The 13,544-nt window shown below is 40.6% G+C and overlaps 1 protein-coding gene across 3 annotated transcripts in view; it reads left to right on the top strand.

Moving 5' to 3' along the window:
• Positions 1-13,544, top strand: part of smoc2 (SPARC related modular calcium binding 2) — a 93,944-nt gene that overhangs the window by 46,407 nt on the left and 33,993 nt on the right. For 2 of the 3 annotated variants that reach the window (XM_029753432.1, XM_029753433.1), the window contains exons 8-10: positions 8,257-8,443; positions 8,590-8,646; positions 9,332-9,414. In XM_029753432.1, the coding sequence (XP_029609292.1) occupies positions 8,257-8,443; positions 8,590-8,646; positions 9,332-9,414 (327 nt within the window). The remainder of the gene's footprint in view (positions 1-8,256; positions 8,444-8,589; positions 8,647-9,331; positions 9,415-13,544) is intronic. The other variant, XM_029753434.1, reaches the window with a different exon arrangement.

Raw genomic sequence — 13,544 nt, forward strand, 5'->3', positions numbered from 1 at the left:
GTGCACACCGAGGAACTTGAATCTTTTAACCCCATCCACTGAGACCTTGTTGATGTAGATGGGGGTGTGCTCCCTCTGCTGTCTCCTGAAGTCCAGGTTCAGCTCCTTTGTTTTGTTGACGTTCAGGGAGAGGTTATTTTCTTGGCACCACTCTGACAGGGCCCTCACCTCCTCCCTTTAGGCTGTCTCATCCTCATTGGTAATCAGGCTTACCACTGTTGTCGTCTGCAGACTTGATGATTGTGTTGGAGACATGCGTGGCCAAGCAGTCATGGGTGAACAGGCAGTACAGGAGGGGGCTGAGCACACACCATTGTGGGGCCCCCGTGTTGAGGATCAGCATTGCGGAGGTGTTGTAGCCTCCCTTCACCACCTGGGGTCGACCTGTCAGGAAGTCCAGGACCCAGTAGCACAGGGTGGGGTTCCTACCCAGGGCCCCAAGGTTAGTGATGAGCTTGGAGGACACTATGGTGTTGAAGGCTGAGCTGTTGTCAATTAACAGAATTCTTACATAGGTATTCCTCTTGTCCAGATGGGATAGGGCAGTGTACAGTACAATGGTGATTGCATCATCCGTGGATCTGTTGGGGCGTTTTGCTAATTGTAGTGGGTCTAGGTTGTTGGGTAAGGTGGAGGTGATATGATCCTTAACTAGCCTCTCAAAGCTCTTCATGATGACAGAAGTGTGTGCTACGGGGCGATTAGTAATTTAGTTTAGTTACCTTTGCTTTCTTAGGTACAGGAACAATGTAGGGATGGGCTTGAGTAATCAAGTACTCGAGTACTCGAACTGACCTCAATGCTCGATCTTTAGATATTTTTTTTCTAATACTGTAAAACTATTTGGTCGAAATGTTGTCTTGAAGACAACGTTACTTTGCTTTGACTCTAGTGTTCCATTTGTACATGTGCATTTCAGGGACACAACAAAAAAATAAACCAAGCCAAGCATCACACAGTTCTGCTCACTAAATTCCCTTTCCCCTCCATGTCTCACTACTCACTCAATTGTGTACCGACTGCTCCCTCTACACACACGTGCTGTGTACGCCTACAGAAATAAATGGCTATAAAAATGTATCTAACTGATGGGAAACTCAAGCTACATTCCTTGCCAAATGATGACAATTTTATTACAAATTCTAAATGGACTGGTTGACTGAAGTATGGATATATGTGTTTCCAACAATGAACTGTAGATTTGGAATATTTGTCATTAGTCGTTTAGGGTACTGGTACTAGTCAAAATTTTCACAAAGTCAAAATTGGCTATATCGTAAAAATGCATGAAAACAAAAATGTGCTTTTTGGTCTTAATTTAAGGTTAGGCATAAGGCTAACAGTGTGGTTCAGGTCAGGGTTAGGTTTAAAATCTGATTTTAAGAAGCAAACTTGTAGAAACAGGCAGGGTTTATGACTTTGTGTTTGTGGTAACTAATGTTAGTGACGACCCTACGAACTGCTAGTGGCATTTAGAATTGGTTAGCCTAAACTATTACCCCCCTAAACATAGACAGGTTCCACAATGAAAACATGGAAAAAGTTATTAGTTTGATGAAGACTAAGAGCGTATTTTCATCAGAATCATTAAGCCTAGGCCTACTCCCCAAACAGATGTCTTGGCCATAATTCATCCACATGTAGTGTTCAATGTAGAAGGAACAGGCATAATAAACTCAATCTTCATATCAAAAAGAAGACTTCCGTTTGATTTTGGTTTGTAACCCTTGCCAAATTGAGCCTATTTCACATTATCACTCTAAGAGTGACTGTTCGAGACACGAATGGCTTTGCACTATTCTATTCTATTTTATTTTGATATTTTACATCATATTTTTTTTACTATAAAATAGGTGTCTTTCCTGTGATCAGGGCTCGGGAAATAAGGGGTCTTGTCTACAAAATTAACAAAACAAGGCAATGCCATTGCACAGCGATAGGCTTCTACAAGTAAGCGTCACACTGCTGAGGTTACTACCTTTTTGAAGATTGTGTTCCACAATGTTAACCAGTTGATTTTACAGTTTTCAATAAATACATCTTAAATGGCACTTGTTTTTTTATTTACTGAATATATATATGGGGCAATTTAGCAATTAGTATGTGTTGTCTGTAATGGTTATGATAAATTAGGCATTGTTGCTCGCTGTTGGCATATTGATAAATGTGAACATTTTCTGAAAATAGCAACAACAACAAAAACAATTTTTTTGGAGTACTCGAGTACTATAAAAAAACATGCAAGTACTAGAACAGTCAAAAAGGTAAAATGCCCATCCCTAAAAGAATGGTGGACATCTTGAAGCAAGTGAGGTCAACAGACTGGGATAGGGAGAGATTGAATATGTCCATAAACAAATAAAGGTTCCAATTCAGAAAGTCGTATTGCCGGTTGAAATGCTGGTGAGTGACCGCTGATCTAATATCCAAAAGTTATTATGGGCTGTAGGTAATAATGTAAGAAATAACAACAATACAAATCAAAATACTGCATGTCTGTCGGGGCACTCTTGATTTACCTCTGCTACCTTCTGGTTCCTCCTCTGTGGGGGTCTAGGGTCTGATGCTGCTGTTAGTCACAGAATGTGGATAGTGTCACGGCCCCTCCTCTGCAGTGCAGGGGCGGTTCCTCCTGCAGGCAGAGGAGGGTCGTCAGTGATTAGAGCTGGGGTGATTGGAGCCACCTGGGCTCAGGGTATTTAAACTTGCTGCTTCACTAACCACTCCCTCTCTCTCCCTGCTCCTCCAGGTATGATCCTGTTTTGTTTGTTCCTTTGTAGGTTTACTTAGTTTCCACTCAGTCATGTTCACACACACAGATTCATGCATCCATGCACCTTACCTACAAAATACAGAAATAGTCATAATAAACATTCATAAAAAATACAAGTGTTATACATCGGCTCAAACATGAACTTCTTGTTAATCCAGCCGCTTTGTCAGATTTCAAAAAGGCTTTACGACGAAAGCATACCATGCGATTATCTGAGGACAGCGCCTCGCTTACAAAAGCATGCAAACATTTTACAACCAAGTAAAGGAATTACTGAAGTAAGAAATAGCGATAAAATGAATCACTTACCTTTGAAGATCTTCATATGGTTGCAATCACAAGAGTCCCAGCTACACAATAAACTGTTGTTTTGTTCAATAAAGTCCCTCTTTATATCCCAAAAACTCAGTTTTGTTAGCGCGTTTTGTTCAGTAATCCACTGGCTCAAAGGCGGTCAACATGCAGACGAATACATCCTAATAGTAAAGTTTGTCGAAACATGTCAAAAGATGTTTCTAATTAATCCTCAGGTTGTCAATTGTCTAAATAATCGATCATATTTCAACCGGACAATAGCGTATTCAATAGAAAGGAAAAACAATGAGGGGCGCACACTCGCGCGCACCAGCACTGCATGATTCTACAGTCCACTGACAGAAAGGTCTCCTTCTTCATTTTTCAGAAAACAAGCCTGAAACAACGTTTAACCTCTTATATCTAGATGTTCCGCTAGCGGAACGTCTGCTCCAATATCCAATGATGGGCGTGGCGCGAAATACAAACTCCTCTAAAATCCGAAAACTTCCATTTTTCAAACATATGACTATTTTACAGCTATTTAAAGACAAGACTCTCGTTAATCTAACCACACTGTCCGATTTCAAAAAGGCTTTACAGCGAAAGCAAAACATTAGATTATGTCAGCAGAGTACCCAGCCAGAAATAATCAGACACCCATTTTTCAAGCTAGCATATAATGTCACAAAAAACAAAACCACAGCTAAATGCAGCACTAACCTTTGATTATCTTCATCAGATGACACACCTAGGACATTATGTTATACAATACATGCATGTCTGTTCAATCAAGTTCATATTTATATCAAAAACCAGCTTTTTTTACATTAGCATGTGACGTTCAGAACTAGCATTCCCACCGAACACTTCCGGTGAATTTACTAAATTACTCACGATAAACGTTCACAAAAAGCATAACAATTCCTTTAAGAATTATAGATACAGAACTCCTCTATGCACTCGATATGTCCGATTTTAAAATAGCTTTTTGGATGAAGCACATTTTGCAATATTCTAAGTACATAGCCCGGCATCACAGGGCTAGCTATTTAGACACCCAACCAGTTTAGCCTTCACCAAAATCACATTTCCTATAAGAAAAATGTTATTACCTTTCCTGTTCTTCGTCAGAATGCACTCCCAGGACTTCTACTTCAATAACAAATGTTGGTTTGGTCCCAAATAATCCATTGTTATGTTCCATCAACGACGTTTTGTTCGTGCGTTCTAGACAATATCCCAATGGTAAATCACGGTCGCGCATGGCGCAGAATGTGACAAAAAAATTCTAAATATTCCATTACCGTACTTCGAAAGATGTCAACCGCTGTTTAAAACCAATTTTTATGCAATTTATCTCGTAGAAAAGCGATAATATTCCGACCGGGAATCTGCATGTCTGTAAACTGAGGGAAAAACCGAAAGACGGGGGCGGGGCAGGTCACGAGCGTAAGCATTTCTCCACTGATAGCCCACTTAGCTTTTGCTCTTGTTTGTTTCAGCCAGGGCTTTGAATTACGTCATTCCTGTTTTTCCCGGGCTCTGAGAGCCCATTGGAGACGTGGGAAGTGTCACGTAACAGCAGAGATCCTTTGTAATAGATAGAGAGAATCAACAAGGGCAAGAAATGTTCAGACAGGGTACTTCCTGAACAGAACCTTGTCAGGTTTTTGCCTGCCATAGGAGTTCTGTTATACTCACAGACACCATTCAAACAGTTTTAGAAACTTTGGAGTGTTTTCTATCCAAAGCTAATAATTATATGCATATTCTAGTTTCTGGGCAGGACTAATAATCAGATTAAATCGGGTACGTTTTTTATCCAGCCGTGAAAATACTGCCCCCTAGCCATAAGAGGCTAAAGACTGTTGACATCTAGTGGAAGCCATAGTAACTGCAATCTGGGTCCTAACCCATTAGATACAGTGAGGAAAAAAAGTATTTGATCCCCTGCTGATTTTGTACGTTTGCCCACTGACAACAACAAATTCAGAAAAACTCATGTCAAAAGATATAAATTGATTTGCATTTTAATGAGGGAAATAAGTATTTGACCCCTCTGCAAAACATGACTTAGTACTTGGTGGCAAAACCCTTGTTGGCAATCAGAGGTTAGACGTTTCTTGTAGTTGGCCACCAGGTTTGCACACATCTCAGGAGGGATTTTGTCCCACTCCTCTTTGCAGATCTTCTTACAGATTTTCTATGGGATTAAGGTCTGGAGACTGGCTAGGCCACTACAGGGCCTTAATGTGCTTCTTCTTGAGCCACTCCTTTGCTGCATTGGCTGTGTGTTTTGGGTCATTGTCATGCTGGAATACCCATCCACGACCCATTTTCAATGCCCTGGCTGAGGGAAGGAGGTTCTCACCCAAGATTTGACGGCACATGGCCTCATCCATCGTCCCTTTGATGCGGTGAAGTTGTCCTGTCCCCTTAGCTGAAAACACCCCCAGAGCATAATGTTTCCACCTCCATGTTTGATGGTGGGGATGGTGTTTTTGGGGTCATAGGCAGCATTCTTCCTCCTCTAAACACTGCGAGTTGAGTTGATGCCAAAGAGCTCCATTTTTTTCTCATCTGACCACAACACTTTCACCCAGTTGTCCTCTGAATCATTCAGATGTTCCTTGGCAAACTTCAGACGGGCATGTATATGTGCTTTCTTGAGCAGGGGGACCTTGCGGGTGCTGCAGGATTTCAGTCCTTCACGGCATAGTGTGTTACCAATTGTTTTCTTGGTGACTATGGTCCCAGCTGCCTTGAGATCATTGACAAGATCCTCCTGTGTAGTTCTGGGATGATTCCTCACCGTTCTCATGATCATTGCAACTCCATGAGGTGATCTTGCATGGAGCCCCAGGCCGAGGGAGATTGACAGTTCTTTTGTTTTTCTTCCATTTGCGAATAATCGCAAAAACTATTGTCACCTTCTCACCAAGCTGCTTGGCGATGGTCTTGTAGCTCATTCCAGCCTTGTGTAGGTCTACAATCTTGTCCCTGACATCCTAGGAGAGCTCTTTGGTCTTGGCCATGGTGGAGAGTTTGGAATCTGATTGATTGCTTCTGTGGACAAGTGTCTTTTATACAGGTAACACGCTGAGATTTGGAGCACTCCCTTTAACCTCTTACATCTAGACGTTCCGCTAGCGGAACACCTGCTCCAATATCCAATGATAGGCGTGGCGCGAAATACAAACTCCTCGAAAATCCAAAAACTTCCATTTCTCAAACATATGACCATTTTAAAGACAAGACTCTCCTTTATCTAACCACATTGTCCAATTTCAAAAAGGCTTTACAGCGAAAGCAAAACATTAGATTATGTCAGCAGAGTACCCAGCCAGAAATAATCAGACACCCATTTTTCAAGCTAGCATATAATGTCACAAAAACCAAAACCACAGCTAAATGCAGCACTAACCTTTTGATGATCTTCATTAGATGACACTCCTAGGACATTATGTTATACAATACATACATGTTTTGTTCAATCAAGTTCATATTTATATAAAAACACAGCTTTTTACATTAGCATGTGACGTTCAGAACTAGCATTCCCACCGAACACTTCCGGTTGAATTTACTAAATTACTCACGATAAATGTTCACAAAAAACATAACAATTATTTTAAGAAGTATAGATACAGAACTCCTTTATGCAATCGCTATGTCCGATTTTAAAATAGCTTTTCGGTGAATGCACATTTTGCAATATTCTGAGTAGATAGTCCGGCCATCATGGCTAGCTATTTTGACACCCACCAAGTTTGGTACTCACCAAACTCAGATTTACTATAAGAAAAATTGGATTACCTTTGCTGTTCTTCGTCTGAATGCACTCCCAGGACTTCTACTTCAATAACAAATGTTGGTTTGGTTCCAAATAATCCATAGTTATATCCAAATAGTGGCATTTTGTTGTGCGTTCAAGACGCTATCCGAAGGGTAAAGCCCGGCGTGTTTCGTGACAAAAAAAACCAAAATATTCCATTACCGTACTTCGAAGCATGTCAGACGCTGTTTAAAATAAAATGTTATGCAATTTTTCTCGTAAAAAAGCGATAATATTCCGACCGGGAGTGGTTTTTTTCGTTCAAAGACTGAAAATAAAAACATGGAGTCGTCTCGTGCACGGCCGCGCCAGTCTCATTGTTCTCAGATCGACCACTATCCAAATGCGCTACTGTTTTTCAGCCATGGCCTGCAAAGTCATCATTCAACGTTCTGGCACCTTCTGAGAGCCTGTGGGAGCGTTAGAAAATGTCACGTTACAGCAGAAATCCCCTGTTTTGGATAGAGATGATCAAGAAGGCCAAGATATGGTCAGAGAGGGCGCTTCCTGTTTGGAATCTTCTCAGGTTTTGGCCTGCCAAATGAGTTCTGTTATACTCACAGACACCATTCAAACAGTTTTAGAAACTTTGAGGTGTTTTCTATCCAAAGCAATTATATGCATATTCTAGTTTCTGGGCAGGAGTAATAATCAGATTAAATCGGGTACGTTTTTTTATCTGGCCGTGAAAATACTGCCCCCTATCCATAACAAGTTAAGAGTGTGCTCATAATCTCAGCTCATTACCTGTATAAAAGACACCTGGGAGCCAGAAATCTTTCTGATTGAGAGGGGGTCAAATACTTATTTCCCTCATTAAAATGCATATCAATTTATAAAATTTTTGACATGCGTTTTTCTGAATTTTTTTCTTATTCTGTCTCTCACTGTTGAAATAAACCTACCATTAAAATTATAGACTGATCATTTCTTTGTCAGTGGGCAAATGTACAAAATCAGCAGGGATCAAATACTTTTTCCCTCACTGTACTCTAGGCATTCAATTGAAAATACCCACATAAAAAAAATCCCACCCATTCCTCAGGTTTTCACCTGCTATATCAATTCTGTTATACTCACAGACATTATTCTAAGTTTTGGAAACTTTAGAGTTTTCTATCCATATCTACCAATTATATGCATAGCCTAGCTTCTGGGCCTGAGTAACAGGCAGTTTACTTTGGGCACGCTTCTCATCTAGACGTCGAAATACTGCCCCCAAGACATAAGATGTTAAATGAATCTTCTCCAGGTGTACTGTGTGTGGGTGTCTATATACCAAGGTGGACCATCTCCACTGCGCTGACTTGATCTGTTCTCGCTGCTTATCCTCTTACCCCTGACCCCTCAGCCTCGTCATGTGACCAGGAGCAGCAGTCGGCCCAGGAGGAAGCGCGGCAGCACAAGAACGAGGCGGTGTTCGTGCCCGACTGTGCCCAAGGGGGCCTCTACAAGCCTGTCCAGTGTCACCCGTCCACCGGGTACTGCTGGTGCGTGCTGGTGGACACTGGGCGGCCCATTCCTGGCACCTCCACCAGGTGAGAGACTGGTACTGCCCTCCTTGGCAGTACAGCTACAATACACCTGACAGGGGGCTGGAGCTGGAAGTTTTCAACCTGTATTACAGTAGGCTATCGATATATCGGCTTATTGGGTACCCTGCTTTGTGTCCTGCTTTGTATAGTGTACGTCCTGAAGCTTCCAAGTGTACAGATGCAACTACATACCAACGCACATGCAGGTACATACAGAATGCCCTCACATCCACATTTCCTATAGAGTCCAATCACACATTAAACTGAGTGCCAGTCACCAGTAGCTAAGCGGTCCATCATGGGCACTGCTGTGTGTGTGATTGAGCGGTTGGTGAGGTTGAATGTGGAGTTCAGGGGTCAGCGAGGCTGGCAGAGAAGGGGCATGCGTGCGGGTACAGTTTTAATGAGTGGGGGGGAATGATGCAGAGCTGGGTATCGGATTAACAAGGCCCCAGGCAGGGCGCCAGACAGCGCATTAGTCTGTTCTTGGCCAGGACGCATGGCACAGCAGTGGCAATCGGGGCTTCACTCTCTCGCATTTTCCAAGGGAGGGCATGAAAGACATCCCTGTGTCCCACGCTCTCTGTTTCCCTGTTTCTCTCTATCTCACACACAATTTCCTTTCTCTTTCTCTCTTTCTCCCATCTCACTATCACTGTTCCTCTTTTCTCTCTTTTCTCTCTTTTCTCTCTTTTCCCTCTTTTCCCTCTTTTCCCTCTTTCCAAGTTGCAGATAAAGTATTTAGGCACAGTAATATTTCTAGATTAAGTGGGACTTTAAACTGCTGACATTTGATTGCATGGGGAGATGGGGGATGAATTATAGCATTGTTAATTTAACCATAAGAGTGAACTGAACAGCATTAATAGTTCTTTACATTGTGTATCACAGATATGAGCAACCAAAGTGTGATAGCAACGCCAGAGCCCATCCCACCAAACCGAAGGACCATTACAGAAGCAGACATCTTCAAGGTGGGTCTGGGTGGATGAAATCTACATGGTCTCTTTCCTCTTTCCTATCCGGAACACATTGTGGAATCTTAATCCTAACCATTAACTTCTTACGACATCAATCCCATTAGCGGGATTGACTTTGACAATAGCCAGTGAAAAATCAGAGCGCCAAATTCAAAACCACAAATCTAATTTCAATTTCTCAAACATACGACTATTTTACACCATTTTAAAGATGCACTTCTCCTGAATCGAACCACGTTGTCCGATTTCAAAAAGGCTTTACAGCGAAAGCAAAACATTTGGTTATGTTAGGACAGTACATATACAAAAATAACCACACAGCCATTTTCCAAGCAAGGACAGGTCCACAATAAATGTTGTTTTGTTCGATAAAGTCCAAAATTTATGTCCAAATACATCGTTGTTTGCGCGTTCAGTAAGCTACTCCAAATGTAGGAAGCGCGTGGAAAATTTCACGACAAAGTCAAATAAAGTTATATTTACGTTTGTTGAAACATGTCAAATGTTGTAAAGCATCAATCTTTAGGGCCTTTTTAACCTCTCTGGGCTAGGTGGCACCAAATCGTCCCACCTACGTAACAGCCAGTTGAATCCTGTGGTGCGATTTTCAAAACCTTTGAAATGCTATTACTTCAATTTCTCAAACATATGACTATTTTACAGCTATTTAAAGACAAGACTCTTGTTATTCTAACCACACTGTCCGATTTCAAAAAGGCTTTACAACGAAAGCAAAACATTAGATTATGTCAGCAGAGTACCCAGCCAGAAATAATCAGACACCCATTTTTCAAGCTAGTATATAATGTCACAAAAACACAAATCACAGCTAAATGCAGCACTAATCTTTGATGATCTTCATCAGATGACACACCTAGAACATTATGTTATACAATACATGCATGTCTGTTCAATCAAGTTCATATTTATATCAAAAAACAGCTATTTACATTAGCATGTGACGTTCAGAAAAAGCATAACAATTATTTTAAGAATTATAGATACAGAACTCCTCTATGCACTCGATATGTCCGATTTTAAAATAGCTTTTTGGATGAAGCACATTTTGCAATATTCTAAGTACATAGCCCAGCCATCACGGGCTAGCTATTTAGACACCCGGCAAGTTTAGCCTTCATCAAAATCATATTTACTATAAGAAAAATGGTCTTACCTTTCCTGTTCTTCGTCAGAATGCACTCCCAGGACTTCTACTTCAATAACAAATGTAGGTTTGGTCCCAAATAATCCATCGTTATGTTCCATCAGCGACGTTTTGTTCGTGCGTTCTAGACACTATCAGAATGGTAAATCACGGTCGCGCGCATGGCGCATAACGTGACAAAAAATGTCTAAATATTCCATTACCGTACTTTGAAGCACGTCAACCGCTGTTTAAAATCAATTTTTATGCAATTTATCTCGTAGAAAAGCGATAATATTACGACCGGGAATCTGCCTGTCTGTAAATAGAGTGAAAAACAGAAAGGCGGGGGCGGGCAGTGCACGCGCCTAAGTCTTTTGTCTGCTGATAGACCACTTAGCAAAAGCTCTCGTGTGTTTCAGCCAGGGCTTTGAATTACATCATTCAGGTTTTTCCCGGGCTCTGAGAGCCCATTGGAGACGTGGGAAGTGTCACGTAACAGCAGAGATCCTCAGTTTTTGGAAAGAGATGTCAAAGAAAGCAAATAAATGCTCAGACAGGCCACTTCCTGTAAAGGAATCTCTCAGGTTTTTGCCTGCCAAATGAGTTCTGTTATACTCACAGACACCATTCAAACAGTTTTAGAAACTTTAGGGTGTTTTCTATCCATATATAATAAGTATATGCATATTCTAGTTACTGGGTAGGATTAGTAACCAGATTAAATCGGGTACGTTTTTTATCCGGCCGTGTAAATACTGCCCCCTAGCCCCAACAGGTTAACGTAGAACTTCAATAATATTCCAACAGGACGATTCCAATGTCTTGAAAAACGTTATGGAACACAGCTACCTCCTCAGGTGAACGCGCGCCAATGAACTCATGTCATTTTCTGGGTCACCAACTTCCCCACCTTCTTGTTCGCTCTCTGTTCACTGCAAAAGGCTGAAAGAAGGTTCTAAAGACTGTTGACATCTAGTGGAAGCCTTAGGAAGTGCAAAATGAAGCCTAAGTCACTGTGTTAGATAGGCAATGACTTGGAAAGATTCCAAGCATCAGATTTCCACTTCCTGGTTGGATTTTTCTCAGGTTTTTGCCTGCCATATGAGTTCTGTTATACTCACAGACATCATTCAAACAGTTTTAGAAATGTCAGAATTTTCTATCCAAATCTACTAATAATATGCATATCCTAGCTTCTGAGTTTGAGTAGGAGGCAGTTTAATATGGGCACGTATTTCATCCGAAAGTGAAAATACTGCCCCCTACACGTAAGAAGTTAAACTTGTCTATGACCCTAACTATGCTATGTGACCTATAACTAATATATCACTATATAGTGATATTTTATTGTGTTAGAAAATAAGATCAAAATTGGTTTAATTGTCATTTTTTTGTCAACAATCTACACAAAAATACTATGTGGAAGAAGATTAATAGAAATTAAATAACTAAAATATAGTTGCATAATTATTCAGCTCCCTGAGTCAATAGATGTTAGAAACAGCTTTGGCATTGATTACAGCTGTGAGTCTTCTTGGGTGTCTATAAGAGCTTTGAACAACTGGATTGTGTAATATTTGCCTATTATTCTTTTAAAAATTCTTTACGCTCTGTCAATATGTTGGGGATCATGGATAGACAGCAATTTTCAAGCAGATTTAAGTCAAACTGTAACTTGGCCACTCAGGAACATTCACTGTCTTCTTGGTAAGCAACTCCAGTGTAGATTTGGCCTTGTGTTGTAGTTTATTGTCCTACTGAAAGGTGAATTCCTCTCCCAGTCTGGTGTAAAGCAGACTGAAGCAGGTTTTCTCTAGGAGTTTTCCTGTGCTTAGCTTCATCCTGTTTATTTTGATCCTGAAGCTCCCCAGTATTTGCAGAAAACAAGCATACCCATACCATGATGCAGGCACCACCATGCTTGAAAATAAGGAGGCAGTTACTCAGTGATGTGTTGTGTTGGATTTGTCCCTAACATAAGGCATTGCATTAGGCCAAAAAGTATATTCCTTTGCTGTGTTTTTGTTTCTTCAGTATTACTTTAGTACCTTGTTGAATACAAGATGCATGTTTTGGAATATTTTTATTCTGTATATTTCTATTCTTCTTTTCACTCTGTCATTTAGGTCATTATTGTGGAGTAACTACAATATTGTTGATCCATCCTCAGTTTTCCCCCATCACAGTCATTGAATGTTTTAAAATCACCAATTGCCTCATGGCTTCCACTCATGAAATCCCCTAAGCAGTTTAATTCCTGTCCTGCAGCTCAGTTCAGAAGGACTGTATCTTTGTGTCTGGGTGATTTAACCCTTGTGTGGTGTTCATGTTTTTGTTATTCATCCAATGTTTGCGGGTCTGATGGATCCACAACATTAATGGGTTTTTAAAACAATACAGTCGTAACAATTTACGTAAAAATACTTAATACTTAGATGTTGGCTTATATCAATTACGAGCAATATAGACAACATACATGGTTCATCTAGATCACATGTATAAATAAAAGTGCTAATAGTTAAAAAAAAATAAAGACGTGTGGATTAAATCATGTTTATCTTGAACAAATATAAATGAAACAAGGATTTCATCACTATTAATGTTTATTGCTTTGAACTGAACAAATCGGAAGGACAAATTTTACATAAAGTATTTTATGGAAATGATAAATGAGCCCCATTGAACACAAATTAAGGCTGGTCTACACACCACATGAGGGATAGAGTTTTACTGTGTGTTGCAAATGTATTTATTGCACTTGATGCATGTGTACTGTGTCTTACTGTCCTTCATGGGTCCACACACTTCTTGTTACTACTGGCTGCAATCTAGAATAATGAAAACACTTAGTTCTGGAATTTTATTAACATCTCACTCACATATATAGTTACAGCAGGCCAAGGTAGGAGAGTTAGACACACACACGTGCAACAACATCGCTCACACTTACTTCTGGTATTGAAGTTGTTGGTTCTGT

The sequence above is a fragment of the Salmo trutta genome, chromosome 5 (genome assembly GCF_901001165.1).
Source record: "Salmo trutta chromosome 5, fSalTru1.1, whole genome shotgun sequence".
NCBI lineage: Eukaryota > Metazoa > Chordata > Actinopteri > Salmoniformes > Salmonidae > Salmo > Salmo trutta.